At 48.2% G+C, this 23,749-nt stretch overlaps 3 protein-coding genes across 8 annotated transcripts in view; 1 reads left to right on the forward strand and 2 right to left on the reverse strand.

The window, feature by feature from the left end:
- The window catches only part of zbtb14 (zinc finger and BTB domain containing 14), a 14,892-nt gene extending 13,915 nt beyond the window's left edge, over positions 1–977 (forward strand). For 4 of the 6 annotated variants that reach the window (XM_034115503.1, XM_034115506.1, XM_034115505.1 and 1 more), the window contains one exon: positions 1–977. This exon is cut by the window's left edge. The gene's annotated coding sequence lies outside the window, so the exon portion shown is untranslated. The other 2 variants (XM_034115507.1, XM_034115508.1) reach the window with 2 other exon arrangements.
- A 262-nt stretch (positions 978–1,239) lies between these two features.
- On the reverse strand, positions 1,240–15,566 carry arhgap28 (Rho GTPase activating protein 28). The gene is given in 16 exon segments (XM_034115511.1): positions 1,240–1,349; positions 2,081–2,121; positions 2,306–2,449; positions 5,661–5,785; positions 5,859–6,074; positions 6,248–6,330; positions 6,536–6,692; positions 6,771–6,848; positions 7,026–7,117; positions 13,247–13,387; positions 13,390–13,408; positions 13,594–13,861; positions 14,027–14,081; positions 14,833–14,944; positions 15,028–15,245; positions 15,404–15,566. Coding segments are annotated over 16 exon segments (1,995 nt in total). The 3' UTR covers positions 1,240–1,266.
- Positions 15,567–21,163: 5,597 nt separating this feature from the next.
- Positions 21,164–23,403, reverse strand: LOC117470684. Its single transcript, XM_034115510.1, has 3 exons — positions 22,795–23,403; positions 22,284–22,399; positions 21,164–22,144 (listed from the first exon to the last, which is right to left on the reverse strand). Exons 1-3 carry the CDS (start codon positions 22,901–22,903, stop codon positions 21,332–21,334), a joined length of 1,038 nt encoding a protein of 345 aa, XP_033971401.1. The 5' UTR covers positions 22,904–23,403; the 3' UTR covers positions 21,164–21,331.
- Positions 23,404–23,749: the final 346 nt, after the last annotated feature.

The following is a 23,749-nucleotide window of genomic DNA, read 5'->3' on the forward strand; positions in this document are numbered from 1 at the left end:
AACAACATCTGGAGAACATCAGCTGCTGAGGAACAACATCTGGAGAACATCAGCTGCTCATAACATCTGGAGAACATCAGCTGCTGAGGAACAACACCTGGAGAACATCAGCTTTTGAGGAACAACATCTGGAGAACATCAGCTGCTGAGGAACAACATCTGGAGAGCATCAGCTGCTGAGGAACCACACCTGGAGAACATCAGCTGCTCATAGCATCTGGAGAGCATCAGCTGCTGAGGAACAACATCTGGAGAACATCAGCTGCTCATAGCATCTGGAGAACATCAGCTGCTGAGGAACCACATCTAGAGAACATCTCTTGTATAATTAACATTTTCACTGGTTTTCGTTTTAAGCAGTCGTTTCTTTTCTTTTTTTACCTGAACTTATGACCTCAACGATCATGTGAAGAACATGTGACTGACACGTGACGAACATATGATGGACACGTGATGAACATGTCATGAACAGGTGATGGACACGTGATGAACATGTGATGAACATGTGACTGACACGTGACAGACACGTGACAAACATGTGATGGACACGTGATGAACATGTGATGGACACGTGACGAACATATGGACACGTGATGAACATGTGACTGACACGTGACAGACACGTGACAAACATGTGATGGACACGTGATGAACATGTGATGGACACGTGACGAACATATGGACACGTGATGAACATGTGACTGACACGTGGCGAACATGTGACTGACACGTGATGAACATGGCCGCCATGTGACTGATACGTGACGAACATGTGACTGACACTTGATGAACATGTGACTGACACTTGATGAACATGTGACTGACACTTGATGAACATGTGACTGACACTTGATGAACATGTGACTGACACTTGATGAACATGGCCGTGTCATTTTTGTATTTTTGTCTGAAGGTTTGTGTTGGTGTTTATAAACTGCAGCTCGCTCAGTTTAATGAGCAGAGCGACTCTGTTTTAACCTCCGTCTGTTCCTTTCATCTCCTGCACTTTATATACATATCCATATTTAATATATATAACACAATAATATATATAACACAATAATAAATATAATATAAATAATAAATATAACAGTTCTCTGTAGTAACCAGCTCTGGCCAGCAGGGGGAGACGAAGCATCTTTTCAGGTTTTTATTATTTTACATCATTAAACAGGAAGCATAGAAAACTCATACAAATAATGTTCATGATGGGATGTGACGGTCACCATGACGACACACAGGTGTGGAGGTGAGACAGGCTGTGTGTCAGGGTTTGATCAGCCAATCACAGTGAGGGTTCACTCTGTAAACATCCAACAGCAGGCAGTCTGGAGGAAGACGCCGCTCACCTGGGAGACAGACAGACAGGTGAGCAGACAGACAGACAGGTGAGCAGACAGACAGACAGGTGAGCAGACAGACAGTAAGTAAGTAAAGTTTATTTATAAAGCGCTTTTCACAGACAAAGTCACAAAGTGCTTGACAAAACAATAAGACATCCACATAGACGTACAATGAGCCCTCATGATGACAGGTGAGCAGACAGACAGGTGAGCAGACAGACAGACAGGTGAACAGACAGACAGGTGAGCAGACAGACAGGTGAACAGACAGACAGGTGAGCAGACAGACAGACAGACAGACAGGTGAGCAGACACACACAGGTGAACAGACAGACAGGTGAGCAGACAGACAGACAGGTGAACAGACAGGTGAACAGACAGACAGACGAGCAGACACACAGGTGAACAGACAGACAGACAGGTGAGCAGACAGACAGACAGGTGAGCAGACTGACAGACAGGTGAACAGACAGACAGACAGGTGAGCAGACTGACAGACAGGTGAACAGACAGACAGACAGGTGAACAGACAGACAGACAGGTGAGCAGACTGACAGACAGGTGAGCAGACAGACAGGTGAGCAGACAGACAGATAGACAGACAGACAGGTGAGCAGACTGACAGACAGGTGAGCAGACAGACAGACAGGTGAGCAGACAGACAGACAGATAGACAGACAGACAGACAGGTAAGCAGACAGACAGGTTTGGTATCTGTCTCACACATTTGAACTCACAGATGTTTCCTCCGACTTCATAAAGGTGCTGAGCAGAACAGCTGGAGGAGAGAGAGAGATTATGAGTGTGTGTGTGTGTGTGTTAGTGTGTGTGTGGGATGTGTATTATTATGAGTGTGTGTGTTAGTGTGTGCTCGTGTGTGTGAGATGTGTGTGGGATGTGTTTTAGTGTGTGTGTCTTTGTGTGTGAGATGTGTATTAGTGTGTGTGTGGGATGTGTGTTACCTGTTGTCACACTCGAAGCGGGCGATCACGTCTCTGGCTCTCGTCTGTCCGTCAAGCTGTATCGCCATGGAGACCTTAGTGTGGCAGGGGGCGTGAACCCTGATCACACCTTCACACAACTCTGTGATCTACACACACACACACACACACACACACACACACACACATTACATTTGAGAGAAAACACACACCTGGTCTCTGTCTCACCTGGTCTCTGTCTCACCTGGTCTGTGTCTCACCTGGTCTCTGTCTCACCTGGTTTGACCTGGTCTGTGTCTAACCTGGTCTCACCTGGTCTCTGTCTCACCTGGTTTGACCTGGTCTGTGTCTCACCTTGTCTCACCTGGTCTATGTCTCACCTGGTCTCACCTGTTCTCACCTGGTCTCATCTGGTCTGTGTCTAACCTGGTCTCTGTCTCACCTGGTCTCACCTGGTCTGTCTAACCTGGTCTGTGTCTCACCTGGTCTGTCTCACCTGGTCTCTGTCTCACCTGGTCTCACCTGTTCTCACCTGGTCTGTGTCTTACCTGGTCTCTGTCTCACCTGGTCTCACCTGGTCTGTCTAACCTGGTCTGTGTCTCACCTGGTCTGTCTCACCTGGTCTCTGTCTCACCTGGTCTCACCTGTTCTCACCTGGTCTGTGTCTCACCTGGTCTCTGTCTCACCTGGTCTGTGTCTCACCTGGTCTGTGTCTCACCTGGTCTCACCTGGTCTGTCTCACCTGGTCTCTGTCTCACCTGTTCTGTGTCTCACCTGGTCTCACCTGGTCTGTCTCACCTGGTCTCTGTCTCATCTGGTCTCTGTCTCACCTGGTCTGTCTCACCTGGTCTCACCTGGTCTGTCTCACCTGGTCTGTGTCTCACCTGGTCTGTGTCTCACCTGGTCTCTGTCTCACCTGGTCTGTGTCTCACCTGGTCTGTCTCACCTGGTCTGTGTCTCACCTGGTCTGTCTCACCTGGTCTGTGTCTCACCTGGTCTCTGTCTCACCTGGTCTGTGTCTCACCTGGTCTCTGTCTCACCTGGTCTGTGTCAGAGGTTGCGCTCGTCTTTTTCGCTGCCCGTCATTTTGACGGGCAGGATCTTAACATTTCCGTCAAAATACATGATCACCCGTCGGTCTGTACACAACTCTGACGGGGGGTGGTGGAGAGAGCACGCTCGTGAACTGTCAACGGGGGGAGGGGGCTCCCGCGAGGTGCATGCCATTGCCCACTGCACCTCGCGGGAGCGCGCACAGCGTAAAGCAAATACTCAGACATTTCATTGATTTGTGACAAATGTAGCTTTGGAACAATATCATTTCCTTTTTGGCGGGCATGCATAACACCGGAGCCTCACTGCGGGGAAGCTTTGGCGCTGTTCTGAGTTTGTTCTAATCTGCAGGGCTCTCGACTAACTTTTTTCACCATCCTCCCGGAACCGTCCCGAAATACAATCTAAGCCGTCCCGAAATTAATGTGGACCGTCCCGAATTTAAAATATTTGTTTTTCTACATTATCATTAGTTAAAATCATTCAAAGTGACCTTTAACATAAATAAAACATCATACAAATCATTAGATGATAATTCATCAACCTTTTTATTTGAGTCAATCAGTCAAACACATAAACAAAGGCCAAATATATTTAAAAAAAACACACAAGCGAGAAAGTTACTCTAATATTGAATCCAATCAAGTTCTATCCAATTATCAAAAACATCCAACACTCTGTCCTGAAGACAGAAGACAGAACCCAGAGTAACCACTAACCAGGATGACAGTCTGTAACACAGTCAGGAGACCTTTACAAACTGCCCCGCCCCCTCGCACACAGGAGAGAGCTCTCTCGTCTGGATTGGAAAGATCGAAAATAAGATCGAAAATACATCATAGACGCATTTTGTAGTCTTATTGCATATTAGAAACGGAGTTGGCGAAACTAAAACTGCAACATAATGTTCATGTAGCAATAATACATGACATATATGTTTTAAATGTCTCTACCACTGTCTTTAATAATTCCGGCCCGGGGCCCGTTTAATACCGGGGCTCGGTACCCATCCCTACATGGGGAGAGGCGCAGCATATTGCTAAGGACTACATGCGATGGAGAGTTCTCATCTCAGCTGCAATGACATGTCTGGAAACCCCCTCTCGGGTGCCCCATGCATAGCGCGCCGTCAAAAGCTGCTTCATAAGTTAAGTTTCGTTTCTCCGCACCGCTCCGGGGTAAAAAAATGGTAGTTACATCACAGCTGTACGGCTGGCTGACAGCTGTAGCTATACGTACTGTGTGTGTGTGTATTTCGCGGGTTGCTAAATGCTTTGTGTGTGTTTATGTTGACAAGGAGGTTTAATAACTGTGTGCTACACAAAACGTGCAGTCAGTTTCATTTTCATCGCCGTTCGTAGTAGAGTTAGCAGGGTATTTTTATTTTAACTCTCGTCCCAAAATTAATTTGTATCCTCCCCGACCGATTTTTTTCGACGACGGGAGGTCCTTAAGCTCGAGCCCTGCTAATCTGTCAAACGGCTTTCTGTGTCTCACCTGGTCTCTGTCTCACCTGGTCTCACCTGGTCTGTGTCTCACCTGGTCTCACCTGGTCTGTGTCTAACCTGGTTTGTGTGGTCTCACCTGGTCTCACCTGGTCTCTGTCTCACCTGGTCTCACCTGGTCTGTGTCTCACCTGGTCTCACCTGGTCTCACCTGGTCTCTGTCTCATCTGGTGTCAGTCTCACCTGGTCTCTGTCTCACCTGGTCTCACCTGTTCTCACCTGGTCTCACCTGTTCTCTGTCTCACCTGGTCTCTGTCTCACCTGGTTTCTCCTGGTCTTTGTCTCACCTGGTCTCACCTGTTCTCTGTCTCACCTGGTCTCTGTCTCACCTGGTCTGTGTCTCACCTGGTCTCTGTCTCACCTGGTCTCACCTGTTCTCTGTCTCACCTGGTCTCACCTGGTCTGTGTCTCACCTTGTCTCACCTGGTCTCTGTCTCACCTGGTCTCACCTGTTCTCTGTCTCACCTGGTCTCTGTCTCACCTGGTCTGTGTCTCACCTGGTCTCTGTCTCACCTGGTCTGTGTCTCACCTGGTCTCTGTCTCACCTGGTCTCACCTGTTCTCTGTCTCACCTGGTCTCACCTGGTCTGTGTCTCACCTTGTCTCACCTGGTCTCTGTCTCACCTGGTCTCACCTGTTCTCTGTCTCACCTGGTCTCTGTCTCACCTGGTCTGTGTCTCACCTGGTCTCATCCGGTCTCACCTGGTCTCTGTCTCACCTGGTCTCACCTGTTCTCTGTCTCACCTGGTCTCTGTCTCACCTGGTTTCTCCTGGTCTCTGTCTCACTTGGTCTCTGTCTCTCCTGGTCTCTGTCTCACCTGGTTCTGGTGGTTCTTGTGGTTCGTCCACCTCAGAAGTCGTCTCTTGGCCTTCGTCAGGCCGAGCTGCTTCTGATTGGACGCCTGGTTCATCTGCCTCACCTGAGACAACAGGAAGGTGGGTACCTGGGAAACAGGAAGTGGTGTCACAAACAGCAGGAAGTGATGTCAGAGACAGACGGGGGGGCTTCTGACTCACGGTCCACAAGACGTCCAGGTGTGCGACCATCAGGCGGACCAGGTGAGCCCCCCCCACCGCCTCCTCCATCTCCTCCTGCTGTTTGGACAGGAAGCGCTTGTTGCCACGGCGATGGCAGGTGAACAGGTTAGGCGCCATCACCATGGAAACGTTCCAGAGAGACATCCTGTTCTGGTCCTGATGGGAGACCACCTGACGCAGGAAGACCAGCAGCACCTGTTGGAGACACACAGGTGAGAGAGAGAGACAAGTGAGACACAGGTGAGACACACAGGTAGAAACAGAGACAGGTGAGACACACAGGTAGAGACAGACAGGTGAGACACGCAGGTAGGGATACTGAGGTAAACCAGACTGATTTAAGGTGGACTGATTTAAGGTGGACTTACTCTCAGAGTCTCTCTGTTAGCTTCGGGCAGCAGCAGCGTCAGCAGCTGAAGAGCCTGAACCTGATGAAGCACTGAGGACACACCTGTAGGGAGAGAGAGAGTCACCTGTGTGTGTGTGTGTGTGTGTGTGTGTGTGTGTGTGTGTGTGTGTGTGTGTGTGTGTGTGTGTGTGTGTGTGTGTGTGTGTGTGTGTGTGTGTGTGTGTGTGTGTGTGTGTGTGTGTGGTGTGTGTGTGTGTGTGTGTGTGTGTGTGTGTGTGTGTGTGTGTGTGTGTGTGTGTGTGTGTACCCAGCACAGCGCGGTAGGTGGACAGGTGTGTGTGTGTCAGCAGAGGTGTTGGCAGCTCTCTGATGAACAGCTTCAGCAGACCTGCAGCGTCCACCTGTCTCACTGACGACCAGTCGAACCCTCCACTGCTGCACCTGTCTAACTCTCTGCGCAGGTACTGCAGACAGACAAGCACACAGACAGGTCAGATCTACACCTGTACTGACATGGTTCATATATAAAGTGTGTGTGTTACCTTCAGTCTAGCAGCTGATCCTGGTACTCTGAGAATCCCTTCTGTCTGCAGGCCGGTCTGCTCTAAGATACACAACAACTACACACACACACACACACACACACACACACACACACACACACACACACACACACACACACACACACACACACACACACACATACACACACACACACACACACACACACACACACATTAACTTATATAAGAGTCTGAAGAGGTCGGCAGGAAACAAAGATGGCCGCCTCCTCTCACCTTCTGAAAGACGACAGGAACTTTGACTCCAGGACACGTCTTCCTGTCGTTCTCCAGCAGAGACTCCAGAGGAACAGCAAACACACCCCCCTCTGAGAGAGAGACAGGCAGGTGTAAGCTGATGTCTCAGGTGAGTCTCAGGTGTGTCTCAGGTGTGTCTCAGGTGTGTCTCAGGTGTGTCTCAGGTGTGTCTCATTGGTCTCAGGTGTGTCTCAGTGGTCTCAGGTGTGTCTCAGTGGTCTCAGGTGTGTCTCAGGTGTGTCTCAGGTGTGTCTCATTGGTCTCAGGTGTGTTCTCATTGGTCTCAGGTGTGTCTCAGTGGTCTCAGGTGTTCTCAGTGGTCTCAGGTGTGGTCTCATTGGTCTCAGGTGTGTCTCATTGGTCTCAGGTGTGTCTGCATTGGTCTCAGGTGTGTCTCAGGTGTGTCTCATTGGTCTCAGGTGTGTCCCAGGTGTGTCTCATTGGTCTCAGGTGTGTCTCATTGTGTCTCAGGTGTGTCTCAGGTGTGTCTCAGGTGTGTCTCAGGTGTGTCTCAGTGGTCTCAGGTGTGTCTCATTGGTCTCAGGTGTGTCTCAGGTGTGTCTCAGGTGTGTCTCAGGGTGTGTCTCAGGTGTGTCTCAGTGGTCTCGGTTGTCTCAGGTGTGTCTCAGGTGTGTCTCAGGTGTGTCTCAGGTGTGTCTCAGTGGTCTCAGGTGTGTCTCAGGTGTGTGTCTCAGGTGTGTCTCAGTGGTCTCAGGTGTGTCTCAGGTGTGTCTCAGGTGTGTCCTCAGGTGTGTCTCATTGGTCTCAGGTGTGTCTCATTGGTCTCAGGTGTGTCTCAGTGGTCTCAGGTGTGTCTCAGTGGTCTCAGGTGTGTCTCATTGGTCTCAGGTGTGTCTCATTGGTCTCAGGTGTGTCTCAGTGGTCTCAGGTGTGTCTCATTGGGTCTCAGGTGTGTCTCATTGGTCTCAGGTGTGTCTCATTGGTCTCAGGTGTGTCTCAGGTGTGTCTCATTGGTCTCAGGTGTGTCTCAGGTGTGTCTCATTGGTCTCAGGTGTGTCTCAGGTGTGTCTCATTGGTCTCAGGTGTGTCTCAGGTGTGTCTCAGGTGTGTCCGCAGGTGTGTCTCAGTGTGGTCTCATGGTGTGTCTCATTGGTCTCAGGTGTGTCTCAGGTGTGTCTCAGGTGTGTCTCAGTGGTCTCAGGTGTGTCTCATTGGTCTCAGGTGTGTCTCAGGTGTGTCTCATTGGTCTCAGGTGTGTCTCAGGTGTGTCTCAGGTGTGTCTCAGTGGTCTCAGGTGTGTCTCAGGTGTGTCTCAGGTGTGTCTCAGTGGTCTCAGGTGTGTCTCAGGTGTGTCTCAGTGGTCTCAGGTGTGTCTCAGGTGTGTCTCGGTGGTCTCAGGTGAATCTCAGGTTTGTCTCAGGTGTGTCTCATTGGTCTCAGGTGTGTCTCATTGGTCTCAGGTGTGTCTCAGGTGTGTCTCAGTGGTCTCAGGTGTGTCTCAGTGGTCTCAGGTGTGTCTCGGTGCTCTCAGGTGAATCTCAGGTTTGTCTCAGGTGTGTCTCAGGTGTGTCTCATTGGTCTCAGGTGTGTCTCAGGTGTGTCTCATTGGTCTCAGGTGTGTCTCATTGGTCTCAGGTGTGTCTCAGGTGTGTCAGGTGTGTCTCAGGTGTGTCTCAGTGGTCTCAGGTGTGTCTCAGTGGTCCTGGCAGGTGTGTCTCAGGTGTGTCTCATTGGTCTCAGGTGTGTCTCAGGTGTGTCTCAGGTGTGTCTCAGGTGTGTCTCAGTGGTCTCAGGTGTGTCTCAGGTGTGTCTCAGGTGTGTCTCAGTGGTCTCAGGTGTGTCTCAGGTGTGTCTCAGGTGTGTCTCAGGTGTGTCTCATTGGTCTCAGGTGTGTCTCAGTGGTCTCATTGGTCTCAGGTGTGTCTCATTGGTCTCAGGTGTGTCTCAGGTGTGTCTCAGGTGTGTCTCAGGTGTGTCTCAGTGGTCTCAGGTGTGTCTCATTGGTCTCAGGTGTGTCTCAGGTGTGTCTCAGGTGTGTCTCAGGTGTGTCTCAGTGGTCTCAGGTGTGTCTCATTGGTCTCAGGTGTGTCTCAGGTGTGTCTCATTGGTCTCAGGTGTGTCTCAGGTGTGTCTCAGGTGTGTCTCAGTGGTCTCAGGTGTGTCTCAGGTGTGTCTCAGGTGTGGTCTCAGGTGTGTCTCAGTGGTCTCAGGTGTGTCTCAGGTGTGTCTCAGGTGTGTCTCATTGGTCTCAGGTGTGTCTCATTGGTCTCAGGTGTGTCTCATTGGTCTCAGGTGTGTCTCAGTGGTCTCAGGTGTGTCTCAGTGGTCTCAGGTGTGTCTCATTGGTCTCAGGTGTGTCTCATTGGTCTCAGGTGTGTCTCATTGGTCTCAGGTGTGTCTCAGTGGTCTCAGGTGTGTCTCAGTGGTCTCAGGTGTGTCTCATTGGTCTCAGGTGTGTCTCATTGGTCTCAGGTGTGTCTCATTGGTCTCAGGTGTGTCTCAGGTGTGTCTCATTGGTCTCAGGTGTGTCTCATTGGTCTCAGGTGTGTCTCAGGTGTGTCTCAGGTGTGTCTCAGGTGTGTCTCAGTAGTCTCAGGTGTGTCTCATTGGTCTCAGGTGTGTCTCAGGTGTGTCTCAGGTGTGTCTCAGGTGTGTCTCAGTGGTCTCAGGTGTGTCTCATTGGTCTCAGGTGTGTCTCAGGTGTGTCTCATTGGTCTCAGGTGTGTCTCAGGTGTGTCTCAGGTGTGTCTCAGGTGTGTCTCAGTGGTCTCAGGTGTGTCTCAGTGGTCTCAGGTGTGTCTCATTGGTCTCAGGTGTGTCTCAGGTGTGTCTCATTGGTCTCAGGTGTGTCTCAGGTGTGTCTCAGGTGTGTCTCAGGTGTGTCTCAGTGGTCTCAGGTGTGTCTCATTGGTCTCAGGTGTGTCTCATTGGTCTCAGGTGTGTCTCAGGTGTGTCTCAGGTGTGTCTCAGTGGTCTCAGGTGTGTCTCAGGTGTGTCTCAGGTGTGTCTCAGTGGTCTCAGGTGTGTCTCAGGTGTGTCTCAGTGGTCTCAGGTGTGTCTCAGTGGTCTCAGGTGTGTCTCAGGTGTGTCTCGGTGGTCTCAGGTGAATCTCAGGTTTGTCTCAGGTGTGTCTCATTGGTCTCAGGTGTGTCTCATTGGTCTCAGGTGTGTCTCAGGTGTGTCTCAGTGGTCTCAGGTGTGTCTCAGTGGTCTCAGGTGTGTCTCGGTGCTCTCAGGTGAATCTCAGGTTTGTCTCAGGTGTGTCTCAGGTGTGTCTCATTGGTCTCAGGTGTGTCTCAGGTGTGTCTCATTGGTCTCAGGTGTGTCTCATTGGTCTCAGGTGTGTCTCAGGTGTGTCTCAGGTGTGTCTCAGGTGTGTCTCAGTGGTCTCAGGTGTGTCTCATTGGTCTCAGGTGTGTCTCAGGTGTGTCTCATTGGTCTCAGGTGTGTCTCAGGTGTGTCTCAGGTGTGTCTCAGGTGTGTCTCAGTGGTCTCAGGTGTGTCTCAGGTGTGTCTCAGGTGTGTCTCAGTGGTCTCAGGTGTGTCTCAGGTGTGGTCTCAGGTGTGTCTCAGGTGTGTCTCATTGGTCTCAGGTGTGTCTCAGTGGTGTCAGGTGTGTCTCAGTGGTCTCAGGTGTGTCTCATTGGTCTCAGGTGTGTCTCATTGGTCTCAGGTGTGTCTCATTGGTCTCAGGTGTGTCTCAGTGGTCTCAGGTGTGTCTCAGTGGTCTCAGGTGTGTCTCATTGGTCTCAGGTGTGTCTCATTGGTCTCAGGTGTGTCTCATTGGTCTCAGGTGTGTCTCAGGTGTGTCTCATTGGTCTCAGGTGTGTCTCAGGTGTGTCTCATTGGTCTCAGGTGTGTCTCATTGGTCTCAGGTGTGTCTCAGGTGTGTCTCAGGTGTGTCTCAGGTGTGTCACAGTGGTCTCAGGTGTGTCTCATTGGTCTCAGGTGTGTCTCAGGTGTGTCTCAGGTGTGTCTCAGGTGTGTCTCAGGTGTGTCTCAGGTGTGTCTCAGTGGTCTCAGGTGTGTCTCAGGTGTGTCTCAGGTGTGTCTCAGGTGTGTCTCAGGTGTGTCTCAGTGGTCTCAGGTGTGTCTCAGGTGTGTCTCAGGTGTGTCTCAGGTGTGTCTCAGTGGTCTCAGGTGTGTCTCAGGTGTGTCTCATTGGTCTCAGGTGTGTCTCATTGGTCTCAGGTGTGTCTCATTGGTCTCAGGTGTGTCTCATTGGTCTCAGGTGTGTCTCAGTGGTCTCAGGTGTGTCTCAGTGGTCTCAGGTGTGTCTCATTGGTCTCAGGTGTGTCTCATTGGTCTCAGGTGTGTCTCAGTGGTCTCAGGTGTGTCTCAGTGGTCTCAGGTGTGTCTCATTGGTCTCAGGTGTGTCTCATTGGTCTCAGGTGTGTCTCATTGGTCTCAGGTGTGTCTCAGGTGTGTCTCATTGGTCTCAGGTGTGTCCTCAGGTGTGTCCTCAGGTGTGTCTCATTGGTCTCAGGGTGTGTCTCAGGTGTGTCTCAGGTGTGTCTCAGGTGTGTCTCAGTGGTCTCAGGTGTGTCTCATTGGTCTCAGGTGTGTCTCAGGTGTGTCTCAGGTGTGTCTCAGGTGTGTCTCAGTGGTCTCAGGTGTGTCTCATTGGTCTCAGGTGTGTCTCAGGTGTGTCTCATTGGTCTCAGGTGTGTCTCAGGTGTGTCTCAGGTGTGTCTCAGGTGTGTCTCAGGTGTGTCTCAGGTGTGTCCTCAGGGTGTGTCTCAGGTGTGTCTCAGGTGTCCTCAGTGGTCTCAGGTGTGTCTCAGGTGTCTCAGGTGGTGTCTCATTGGTCTCAGGTGTGTCTCATTGGTCTCAGGTGTGTCTCATTGGTCTCAGGTGTGTCTCAGTGGTCTCAGGTGTGTCTCAGTGGTCTCAGGTTGTCTCATTGGTCTCAGGTGTGTCTCATTGGTCTCAGGTGTGTCTCATTGGTCTCAGGTGTGTCTCAGTGGTCTCAGGTGTGTCTCAGGTGTGTCTCATTGGTCTCAGGTGTGTCTCATTGGTCTCAGGTGTGTCTCATTGGTCTCAGGTGTGTCTCAGGTGTGTCTCATTGGTCTCAGGTGTGTCTCATTGGTCTCAGGTGTGTCTCAGGTGTGTCTCAGGTGTGTCTCAGGTGTGTCTCAGTAGTCTCAGGTGTGTCTCATTGGTCTCAGGTGTGTCTCAGGTGTGTCTCAGGTGTGTCTCAGTGGTCTCAGGTGTCTCATTGGTCTCAGGTGTGTCAGGTGTGTCTCATTGGTCTCAGGTGTGTCTCAGGTGTGTCTCAGGTTTGTCTCAGGTGTGTCTCAGTGGTCTCAGGTGTGTCTCAGTGTCTCAGGTGTGTCTCATTGGTCTCAGGTGTCTCAGTGTGGTCTCATTGGTCTCAGTGTGTCTCAGGTGTGTCTCAGGTGTGTCTCAGTGGTCTCAGTGTGTCTCATTGGTCTCAGGTTGTGCTCATTGGTCTCAGGTGTGTCTCAGGTGTGTCTCAGGTGTGTCTCAGTGTGTCTCAGTTGGTCTCAGGTGTGTCTCAGTGTGTCTCAGTGGTCTCAGGTGTGTCTCAGTGGTCTCAGGTGTGTCTCAGGTGTGTCTCGTGGTCTCAGGTGAATCTCAGGTTTGTCTCAGGTGTGTCTCAGTGGTCTCAGGTGTGTCTCATTGGTCTCAGGTGTGTCTCAGGTGTGTCTCAGTGGTCTCAGGTGTGTCTCAGTGGTCTCAGGTGTGTCTCGGTGCTCTCAGGTGAATCTCAGGTTTGTCTCAGGTGTGTCTCAGGTGTGTCTCATTGGTCTCAGGTGTGTCTCAGGTGTGTCTCATTGGTCTCAGGTGTGTCTCATTGGTCTCAGGTGTGTCTCAGGTGTGGTCTCAGGTGTGTCTCAGGTGTGTCTCAGTGGTCTCAGGTGTGTCTCATTGGTCTCAGGTGTGTCTCAGGTGTGTCTCATTGGTCTCAGGTGTGTCTCAGGTGTGTCTCAGGTGTGTCTCAGGTGTGTCTCAGTGGTCTCAGGTGTGTCTCAGTGGTCTCAGGTGTGTCTCGGTGGTCTCAGGTGAATCTCAGGTTTGTCTCAGGTGTGTCTCAGGTGTGTCTCATTGGTCTCAGGTGTGTCTCATTGGTCTCAGGTGTGTCTCAGGTGTGTCTCAGGTGTGTCTCAGGTGTGTCTCAGGTGTGTCTCAGTGGTCTCAGGTGTGTCTCAGTGGTCTCAGGTGTGTCTCAGTGGTCTCAGGTGTGTCTCAGGTGTCTCTCAGGTGAGTAAAGGAACCTCTGCTCCTGTGTCTTGGCGCTCGGCTGTGTTTGGTCTGAACTCCCAGAGCCAACAGGAAGGTGTGGAGCTCGATGTGAGAGATGAAGCCGAGCCTCGTCAGGTCACATGACGAGAGGTCGTCTGCACAGGTGAGACCTGAGAGGGGGAGACAGGTACGAACTGCACACACACACACACACACACACACACACACACACACACACACACACACACACACACACACACACACACACACACACACACACACACACACACACGTACACAAAACACACACACGTTATTCATTTCACCAACGTATCTGGAAAACTAAACTAGACTACAGTCAGACACCAATCACAACTCACCTGCAGTTCATCACTGTCGTCTCCATGGAAACGGAGGCAGTCCCAACAAGCCCCGCCCCGTTTGTGTTCGGCCACGCCCTCTGAGTACGGAGAGTCCCTCAGCAGCCAACCAGCTCGCCTCGTCCATCTCACAGGCCATGAGTGTGTGTGTGTTGGAGAGTGTGTGTGTGTTGGAGAATGTGTGTGTGTTGGAGAGTGTGTGTGTGGGGGGGAGTGTGTGTGTGTCGGAGAGTGTGTGTGTGTCGGAGTGTGTGTGTGTGGGGGGGAGTGAGTGTGTGTCGGAGAGTGAGTGTGTGTCGGAGAGTGTGTGTGTGTCGGAGAGTGTGTGTGTGTGGGGGGGAGTGAGTGTGTGTCGGAGAGTGTGTGTGTGTTGGAGTGTGTGTGTGTGGGGGGGAGTGAGTGTGTGTCGGAGAGTGTGTGTGTGGGGGGGGGTGACGGGTGTTCTGGTAGATGATCCTCAAAGAAGAACGCAGGAAGAGTCGGTCGGACTGGAAAAACAAACAGGGAACAATTTAAATAACTGCTAACCCCCTAAGGGTCCTCTGGAACCCCATGAAAGACCACAAGAACCACCTAATGGGTCAGTAGAACCACCTAATGACCACAAAAACCACCTAAAGTACCACTGGCACTACCTAGAAGACAACTAGCATCACCTAAAGGACCAGCAGAACCTCCTATAGGACCAGCAGAACAGTAGAACCTCCTAAAGGACCAGTAGAACCTCCTAAAGGACCAGTAGAACCTCCTAAAGGACAGTAGAACCTCCTAAAGGACCAGTAGAACAGTAGAACCTCCTAAAGGACCAGTAGAACCTCCTAAAGGACCAGTAGAACCTCCTAAAGGACAGTAGAACCTCCTAAATGACCAGTAGAACCTCCTAAAGGACAGTAGAACCTCCTAAATGACCAGTAGAACCTCCTAAAGGACAGTAGAACCTCCTATAGGACCAGCAGAACAGTAGAACCTCCTAAAGGACCAGTAGAACCTCCTAAAGGACCAGTAGAACCTCCTAAAGGACAGTAGAACCTCCTAAATGACCAGTAGAACCTCCTAAAGGACCAGCAGAACAGTCGAACCTCCTAAAGGACCAGTAGAACCTCAAGGACCAGTAGAACCTCCTAAAGGACCAGCAGAACAGTAGAACCTCCTAAAGGACCAGTAGAACCTCCTAAAGGACCAGTAGAACCTCCTAAAGGACCAGCAGAACCACCAGTAGAACCACATAGAGACAGGTACCTGTGTGAGGGTTTCGGTGGATGGTCTTGGTGGAGGTGTGGTATCGACCCGGCTGTGACTCGATGTGGTGAGCGGGGGGGGAGGGGCTTCTTTCTGCTGACTCATCGTCAGGCTGTAATAACATGAGAGAGAAGAAACGTCAACAAAGCGACTCTATGACTAAACCATGACTCAGCGTTTCTGTATGAAACCCACCTCAGTGAAGACGTCCCGCACGTCTCTGATTGGCTGCCGGTTCCTCAGCTTCAGCGTCTCGTTGTAGTTGTCCAGCCTCTTCCTCACCGTTGCAGCTTGTTGCCGTGACAACGTGGAGAGCAGCGCCTCCGCCGGGGGAGACGCCTCCTGATAGGACGAGCCCGTAAACAGAGAGGAGAGTCCCGCCTCTGTAAGCCACGCCTCCTCCAGCTCCACCTCTGAAACACAAACAGGAAGTCACTCTAAAGGTAAACACAAACAGGAAGTCACTCTAAAGGTAAACACAAACAGGAAGTCACTCTAAAGGTAAACACAAACAGGAAGTCACTCTAAAGGTAAACACAGGAAATCTCAGACAGGAAACAGGAAGTCTCACCGTCCATACTCTTCCTCTCTTCCTCTTCCTCTTCTTCTTCTTCTCCTTCTTTTTCCTCCTCAATGCTTTTCACCTCCCTCCAGTACGTCTCCATGGTAACGTGGCGGGGGTCAGAGGTCACAACGTGAGGGGGGGCGGAGGAGGAAGTGGGGGGGGACAGCATCCTGACAGCCAATCAGAGAGGAGACAGCCAATCAGATCCTGACAGCCAATCAGAGAGAAGACAGCCAATCAGATCCTGACAGCCAATCAGAGAGAAGACAGAGGACACAGATGGAGATCAGATTGAGGGTCGAAGCTGATCTGAGATTAAATATTGATAACATGAGAGGAAGTCTCTTCAGTGTATTGATGTGTGTGTGTGTGTGTGTGTGTGTGTGTGTGTGTGTGTGTGTGTGTGTGTGTGTGTGTGTGTGTGTGTGTGTGTGTGTGTGTGTGTGTGTGTGTGTGTGTGTGTGTGTGTGTGTGTGTGTGTGTGTGTGTGTGTGTTGGGGGACCTCTCTCTAATGGTTCTTGTTCCCAGGGGAACACAGAGTGGGGTGCACATGCTAACGCTAGCTGCTGTAGTCCATTAGGAGGAAATGGACATCCAATCAGAGCGGAGTGTTTTCACTCAGGTCCTCACACAGAAACCTGAGCTGGTGTTGAATAAAAAGAGTCTCATCCGTTCACCTGCAGATTATCATATATATATTATATATGTATTATAACATAGTTTTGATGTTATAATATATATATATGATACTCTAACTAACCCAGCAGGTGACAGCAGAGTGTAGAGCAGATACAGAGATGGACTATCATGTGTAATACAATATATGCAGTTATTAATAATAAAGAAACACAATAAGTACACCAGGTTCAAACGTATATTTGACCACATAAACATATAGAAGTAGCTGCTACTGTTAGCATTATTATTATTATTATTATTATTATTATGATTATTAAGATCAGTGCATGAAGAGCATCACTCACCTCCGACTGCTGCTGCTGAGTGAGGGGGAGGGGCCAGAGAGACAGGAAGTGAGGGGGAGGGGCCAGAGGGACAGGAAGTGAGGGGGAGGGGCCAGAGATACAGGAAGTGAGGGGGAGGGGGGAGGGCGGAGGGTTATGGCTAGAAAGGATCCGTCTTGTGTAAAACTCTGGCGAGAGTTTGTAAGTCACGTGGCTGAATGTTTACGTTTGGCAGCCTTTCAGTAACGATCGTTAACATCAGTGGGTCACAGCAAATGATGGTGAGAAGATAAACTATCTATTCATTATGTCAATTACAGGGAGTGAGATTGTTGAAATAGGATGTTTGTGGTCTTGCTGTTCAAAGAAGAATGACAACACTGTAGATCACCAACACTATGGTTTCTTTTGTATTCACAGTCCCCAGAGAGCTCCTGGTGCCATGACATGTTCCCTTTCAGTGTTTGACTATCTGTCTCTATTCATGTTGCTGCTGCTGACCTCCTTTAACCCGTTGGGTAGTTGAATCTGTAGCAATGCATCAGATCCTCATCACGTGTATCTCTGTCCTGTGAGAACCATGTATCTTTCAAAAGTTCCTCAGGAAACAGCTGTTGCTATGAAGGTATATGGTGCAAAGGTAGATACGGTGCAAAGGTAGATATGGTGCAAAGGTAGATACGGTGCAAAGGTAGATACGGTGCAAAGGTAGATATGGTGCAAAGGTAGATACGGTGCAACGGTAGATATGGTGCAAAGGTAGATACGGTGCAAAGGTAGATATGGTGCAACGGTAGATATGGTGCAAAGGTAGATACGGTGCAAAGGTAGATACGGTGCAAAGGTAGATATGGTGCAAAGGTAGATACGGTGCAAAGGTAGATACGGTGCAACGGTAGATATGGTGCAACGGTAGATATGGTGCAAAGGTAGATATGGTGCAAAGGTAGATATGGTGCAAAGGTAGATATGGTGCAAAGGTAGATACGGTGCAAAGGTAGATACGGTGCAACGGTAGATATGGTGCAAAGGTAGATATGGTGCAAAGGTAGATATGGTGCAAAGGTAGATATGGTGCAAAGGTAGATATGGTGCAAAGGTAGATACGGTGCAAAGGTAGATATGGTGCAAAGGTAGATATGGTGCAAAGGTAGATACGGTGCAAAGGTAGATATGGTGCAAAATGCGAGAGGGTGTAAAACCTGATGTGAGCACTTGCAGAAAAGAAATCTGAGCTTGTGTGCATACATTTACACTTGTATCAAATATCCACGTATCTGTGAACCACATTTGAAGTCACAGAAGAAAAAAAAAAGTTGTGTGTCTCCCAAGGCGCAGCTCCAGAAGGTTGGTGCCCTGCTTCTCACCATTGACGGCTGCTCCATCTCCCCGTCCACTGAAGTCCCATCCTGGACTCCACCCTCTCTTTCCAGGCGCATATCAAATCCATGACCAAATCCGCCTTCTACAGGCCCCGACACACCAGGCCGATATCGGCCGTCTTGCGTTGTTGGGCGAAAACGGGTTCCTTGTCGCCCAAAGTCAATTTGGTGTGTCCCGAACCCTCGGCCGTGACACGCCTTATTTGGCCTTTCACGGTCGACACCCGGCCGATTCAACATGTTGAATCGGCCGGGTGTCGACCACAAGCTATCGGGCCAAGAAAGCACTCTGATTGGCTGTTCAGCTAGCGAATGAGAAGCGAAACGGAAGTGAGGGACGTAATCAAATGATTGAAGAAGGCACACACACACAGATGGCTATTCATTTTCATCTCATCGGTGTATTGATCATCATGGCGATCTGGAATCAAGAAATCGAAGACCTGTTCATCACTTTGATCCAGGAGAGGCCAGCTCTGTACGATATTACAGAGGCTAAGTACTCCAACAGAATCGTGAAAACGGGACTCTGGCGAGAGATAGAATCACAACTTGGTTTCTCAGGTAAGATTATCTTTTTTCATCAATTGAGCTCTTGAGCAGAAACTGTTGGTTTTTTATTCTTTGCCAGCGTACGTGAAATGTAATTTGTTATTTCAACCTTGTGTTTAGTTGTTATCTTGTTGGTAGCTGTTGCTACTTGTTTGGCGCTGCATATGGATATGATTTGAGCCACCATGCTTACATCCTTTATTTATGTGCTTCAGAGAAAGAGCTGAGGAAGAAGTGGGATTCTCTGCGAACCCAGTACACCCGGTACCGGAGACTTGCCTCTTCAGGTAGTTCTGCTACACCAATGACCAGCAGACAGCAGTGGGTCCTGACCAGGCTGCGGTTTCTGGAGCCTTTCACAAAAGGAAGGAGAGTACTTCCAACCTCACCTTCACGGTAACTACTTTATTTGTTGAGTACAAATACGCGTTTCTTGCTTCTTTCAATTACAAAAACATTATTTGCATTCATGTGGTGGTTACAGTGGTAAATATAACAATAACAGAATAATATATATATTATTGTATTATAATTATTGATGTGATCATCAGCTTAATGTTGCAGCTGGTAAAGGAGGAGCTAATTTAAATTACATTATATACTGCTGGGTAGCTTATGAAATTCACCATGGGATCAATAACGCTTTTATCTTAACCTATAATAATAATAATACATGATAAAATATGTCTTGATTATATTTTGTATTGTTCTGAATCTTCTAGAAGTACGTTTTAGCATCTGAATAGAGCCATCACAATGTGTCTACAATGTGCCTCTCACACTTGACCACACCCCGAACTAATGGCACACACATTTCAGGGTATTGTTTTGTTATGAATGCTTAGTAAACAGTTTTAAGAATCCATGGTATTAAATCCAACTAACTGTGAATTTATTTAACATTCTTTAAGGAACGTCCGGAGGCTGCAGAATCACCCCTCGGTGGCACCAGCAGTCTAACCTTGGCCAGTACCACTGAGGAGTCCTTCCACACTGATGCTGAGCCCTGCACTCCCCTGGCAGAATCCACCATCTGCACCACACCGGCGCCGGCACCCTCACCGTCACCGCTCGGAGAGAGGCCAAGCACACCCAGCAATCGAAGGACTCCGGCGAAGCGCAGGATGATGCAGGATTTGCGGGAGGAGTCCATCGTCGACGCATCACAAACATTGGTGGCGGGGATCACAAACACTCTGGCACAGTTGGCCCCGAGTGGAGTTGATGACGTACTCGCGGCCCATGCCAAAGTGTTTGAGCACAGACTGCGGCTGTTGCCACCTGATCAGATTAGACCCTACCTGATATACATGGACAATGGCTTCTTCCAGCACATGCAAACCTCGAGTACATACACTTCTCTCTAGACCTTTCACTTGTGTTGTCTCCAAATGTTTTTGTTTTTTTTAAGTTCATTTTAAATGTCTAATTATTTTTACAGACAGTTGTGGCAATAACATTTTTTTTTCTGTATTGCATAGCATTTTTATTGTATTGTATTTTTGTAGATAGTTTACTTTTTGTATTATATTGTTGGATAATAAACCACTTTCTACCTATACCGCAAACTGCAAAACTTTATTTCGTACCTTCACGCTACAGACATTACATAACACAACATTCAGAGAGCTGAAGTGGAGGAGCTGATTTAAATCATATACTGCTGGGTAGCTTAGGACATTCACCATGGGATCAATAACATTTGATCTTAACCTATAATAATACATGATCAAATATGTCTTGATTACATTTTGTAGTGTTCAGAATCTTCAAAGTTAAGTGAAGTTATCAAATAAATGTAGCGCAGTATAAAGTACACTGAATGGGAGCAGAAGTATGAAGTTGCAGGATTTGTCTCAAGTACTTCAACATTGTCCTTAAGTACAGTGTCTAAGTACATGAGATACTGTCTACCGCTGTTCATTTGAACTTCAATGCTGACATTTCGGTTGATGATAACTCTCTGTTTGGCAAATGTTTACTGTATTTTTGTGCCGATAATAATCTCATACTGTCATGTAAATCTCTAATACCTGATAAAAGCTTTACATATATTAGTGAAGCATGGCATACTGTATAATGGCTTGATCACTGTATATGCACAGCTGATGCACACGCTTCTCTTCACAACATTGACATTTGATATGAGTTGGCCACTACAGATCATATTCCTTTTGTATCGACCCTGTTGGATAGGCTGGAAAGGTATATTACCACAGCTGACAACCAGTTTGGTTTTAAAAGAAAACACGGCACAGATATGTGTATTTCTGCTTTAAAAGACATTATAGCAAAAATATAGAAGCCATAATTCCACCATGTTTCTGTGTTTCATTGTTTCAAATGATTTGACAAAATGTGCCAGAGAGGGTTACCCAAGTACAGAATAAGGATCGTAGCCTTCTCTAGACTATGCAGGTGAATAGTATAGTGTGTCTGCACTTTATGTGTCATTTTCATCATTCATGTATTTTATATTCTACTAAACTGAATCAAACCATAAACAAGGTGGGCTGTTGGGATTACAATATCTATATATTGATATAATATATCTGCATTATTTTATCCCACGTTATGCTTTGCTGCTTGTTTTACACTGATGTCATGTCTTACTGATGTAAAGCACGTTGAACTGCAGTCCCCTGAATGAAAGGTGCTATACTAATAAAGTTATTATTATTATTCAGATGGATGTCTCTGCCCCTCTGTTCATCCTCCCATTCTCCTCCTCAATCTGCCTAGAAGTATTTTAATGTTGTAGCTGTTACTATAACCAATACTAATGCTAGGGCTGCAACAGTTCTGTAGGCACATAGTTATTGTTTCTTATCGCTGTGTGATTCAAAGAATAAACACAAATAGCAGGATAGGCAATGCAAACATTTATTTAGTACCTTCAGACACACATAACACAACATTAGAATGAGCTATTATCAACAGAGCGGGCAGAACCCAAATCTGCATTCAAAGAATACACTTTCCCAAAGCTTGAGGATAATATCACATCACAACCTCTTTCTGAGAGAAAAAGATGGTACTATATCTTATCCCACTGAAAAGGCACTGCACCGTTACCGTTAACATATTGGCACAGTTCATCCCTGTGCTGCTTGGCTCCAGCTGAATTATTGGTGGTGGGTGGCAGGGTGGCTTGCCGTAGGTCAGGGTCTTGTCTCCAGCTTCCTGGTCCTCCCGCCATGTATGCGCTACAGTTCTCTGTGCGCAGGAAGTTGTGCAGAGCACAGCCAGCCAAAACAATGGCCTCCACTTTGTCTTGAATGTTTCTGGTGGTTAGGAAGACCCGAAAACGGTTGGCTAGGATGCCAAAGGCATTTTCTACCACCCTCCGAGCCCGCGACAGCCTGTAGTTGAAGATGCGTTCCTCTACAGCTAGCCTGCGGTTCGGATAGGGCTTCATCAGGTGCTCCTTCAGGTGCTTCATCAGGTGCTCCTTCAGGTGCTTCATCAGGTGCTCCTTCAGGGGAAATGCCTCATCTGCCACAATGTGGTAACAAACCGCCTGGTCAGAAGCAGGAAGTGGTGCAGGTGCAGGGATGTTGCATGTCCTATTCTCCAAGGCATCCTGCAGTGAGCATCCACCAAACACACCACCATCTGAAATCCTCCCATTACAACCTACATCTACATACAAGAACTTATAGTTGCTGTCGACCAGTGCCATTAGCACAATGGAAAATGTATGTTTGTAGTTGTAGTATGTTGATCCAGTTCTTGGAGGGGGGCGGATGTTGATGTGTTTCCCATCCAGGGCACCTAGGCAGTTTGGGAAGTCCCACTGAGCCTGGAATCCATCAGCTACTTGCTGCCACTCTTCCACTGTGTCTGGGCACTGAAAAACAAAACATATATTTTTTAAGAGCCATGTTTCATACTGTATGGCAAACCAAACATTTGCTGTTCAAATGCCTACAGACCTCACTGTATTACATACCGTTTGCACAGTAAAACCAGTAAGTATCCACACATACCTTCAGGTATTTCTCTTTTGAAACCTCGTAGATGGCTCTACAGGTCTCAGGAACGAATTGCCGGATGGTTGACACTCCCACTCGGAACTGGTAGGAAAGGCTCCTGAAGCTTTCCCCTGCAAATATTAACAAACACATAACTGAGTTATCTACACAAGCAGCTGAACAAAACACTCATTAGCTACAAAACTACAGGTTATAGTTTACAAGATAGTTGATTACTTTAAGTACTATGAAGATTCAGACAAATGATACAACATATAATAATGAAATATTTTAACATGCATTATTATAGGAAGAAGATAACGCTTTATTGATCCCTTGGTAAATTCTCAAGCAACCAAGCAGTACTTTGATACTTTGGTTTTGTACTTACACTAGTACATCTACATTACACTGCGGTATTACTACTAAAGCACAATATACAATAATATACAATAATATACAATAATATACAATAATATACAAAGTGCTGCAATTTCAAATATAGCAACATCTTTAGCTTGCATACCTGTTGCCAAAAATCGCAGCGTAACCATCAAACGTGTCCCTACGGAGATACAATCCCGGTAGTTGGTGTTTTCCCTCTGGATGATTGGAGTGATGAGTTCCTCCAACATGTGGAACTGAACAGGTTAGGTATGGAACAAGCTGAGAACTGAACAGGTTAGGTATGGAACAAGCTGAGAACTGAACAGGTTAGGTATGGAACAAGCTGAGAACTGAACAGGTTAGGTATGGAACAAGCCGAGAACTGAACAGGTTAGGTATGGAACAAGCTGAGAACTGAACAGGTTAGGTATGGAACAAGCCGAGAACTGAACAGGTTAGGTATGGAACAAGCTGAGAACTGAACAGGTTAGGTATGGAACAAGCTGAGAACTGAACAGGTTAGGTATGGAACAAGCCGAGAACTGAACAGGTTAGGTATGGAACAAGCCGAGAACTGAACAGGTTAGGTATGGAACAAGCCGAGAACTGAACAGGTTAGGTATGGAACAAGCTGAGAACTGAACAGGTTAGGTATGGAACAAGCTGAGAACTGAACAGGTTAGGTATGGAACAAGCTGAGAACTGAACAGGTTAGGTATGGAACAAGCTGAGAACTGAACAGGTTAGGTATGGAACAAGCGAGAACTGAACAGGTTAGGTATGGAACAAGCTGAGAACTGAACAGGTTTGGTATGGAACAAGCCGAGAACTGAACAGGTTAGGTATGGAACAAGCCGAGAACTGAACAGGTTAGGTATGGAACAAGCCGAGAACTGAACAGGTTAGGTATGGAACAAGCTGAGAAACTGAACAGGTTAGGTATGGAACAAGCCGAGAACTGAACAGGTTAGGTATGGAACAAGCTGAGAACTGAACAGGTTAGGTATGGAACAAGCTGAGAACTGAACAGGTTAGGTATGGAACAAGCTGAGAACTGAACAGGTTAGGTATGGAACAAGCTGAGCAACATTTCT

Source organism: Trematomus bernacchii, unplaced genomic scaffold, assembly GCF_902827165.1.
Source record: "Trematomus bernacchii unplaced genomic scaffold, fTreBer1.1, whole genome shotgun sequence".
Taxonomy (NCBI): Eukaryota; Metazoa; Chordata; class Actinopteri; order Perciformes; family Nototheniidae; genus Trematomus; species Trematomus bernacchii.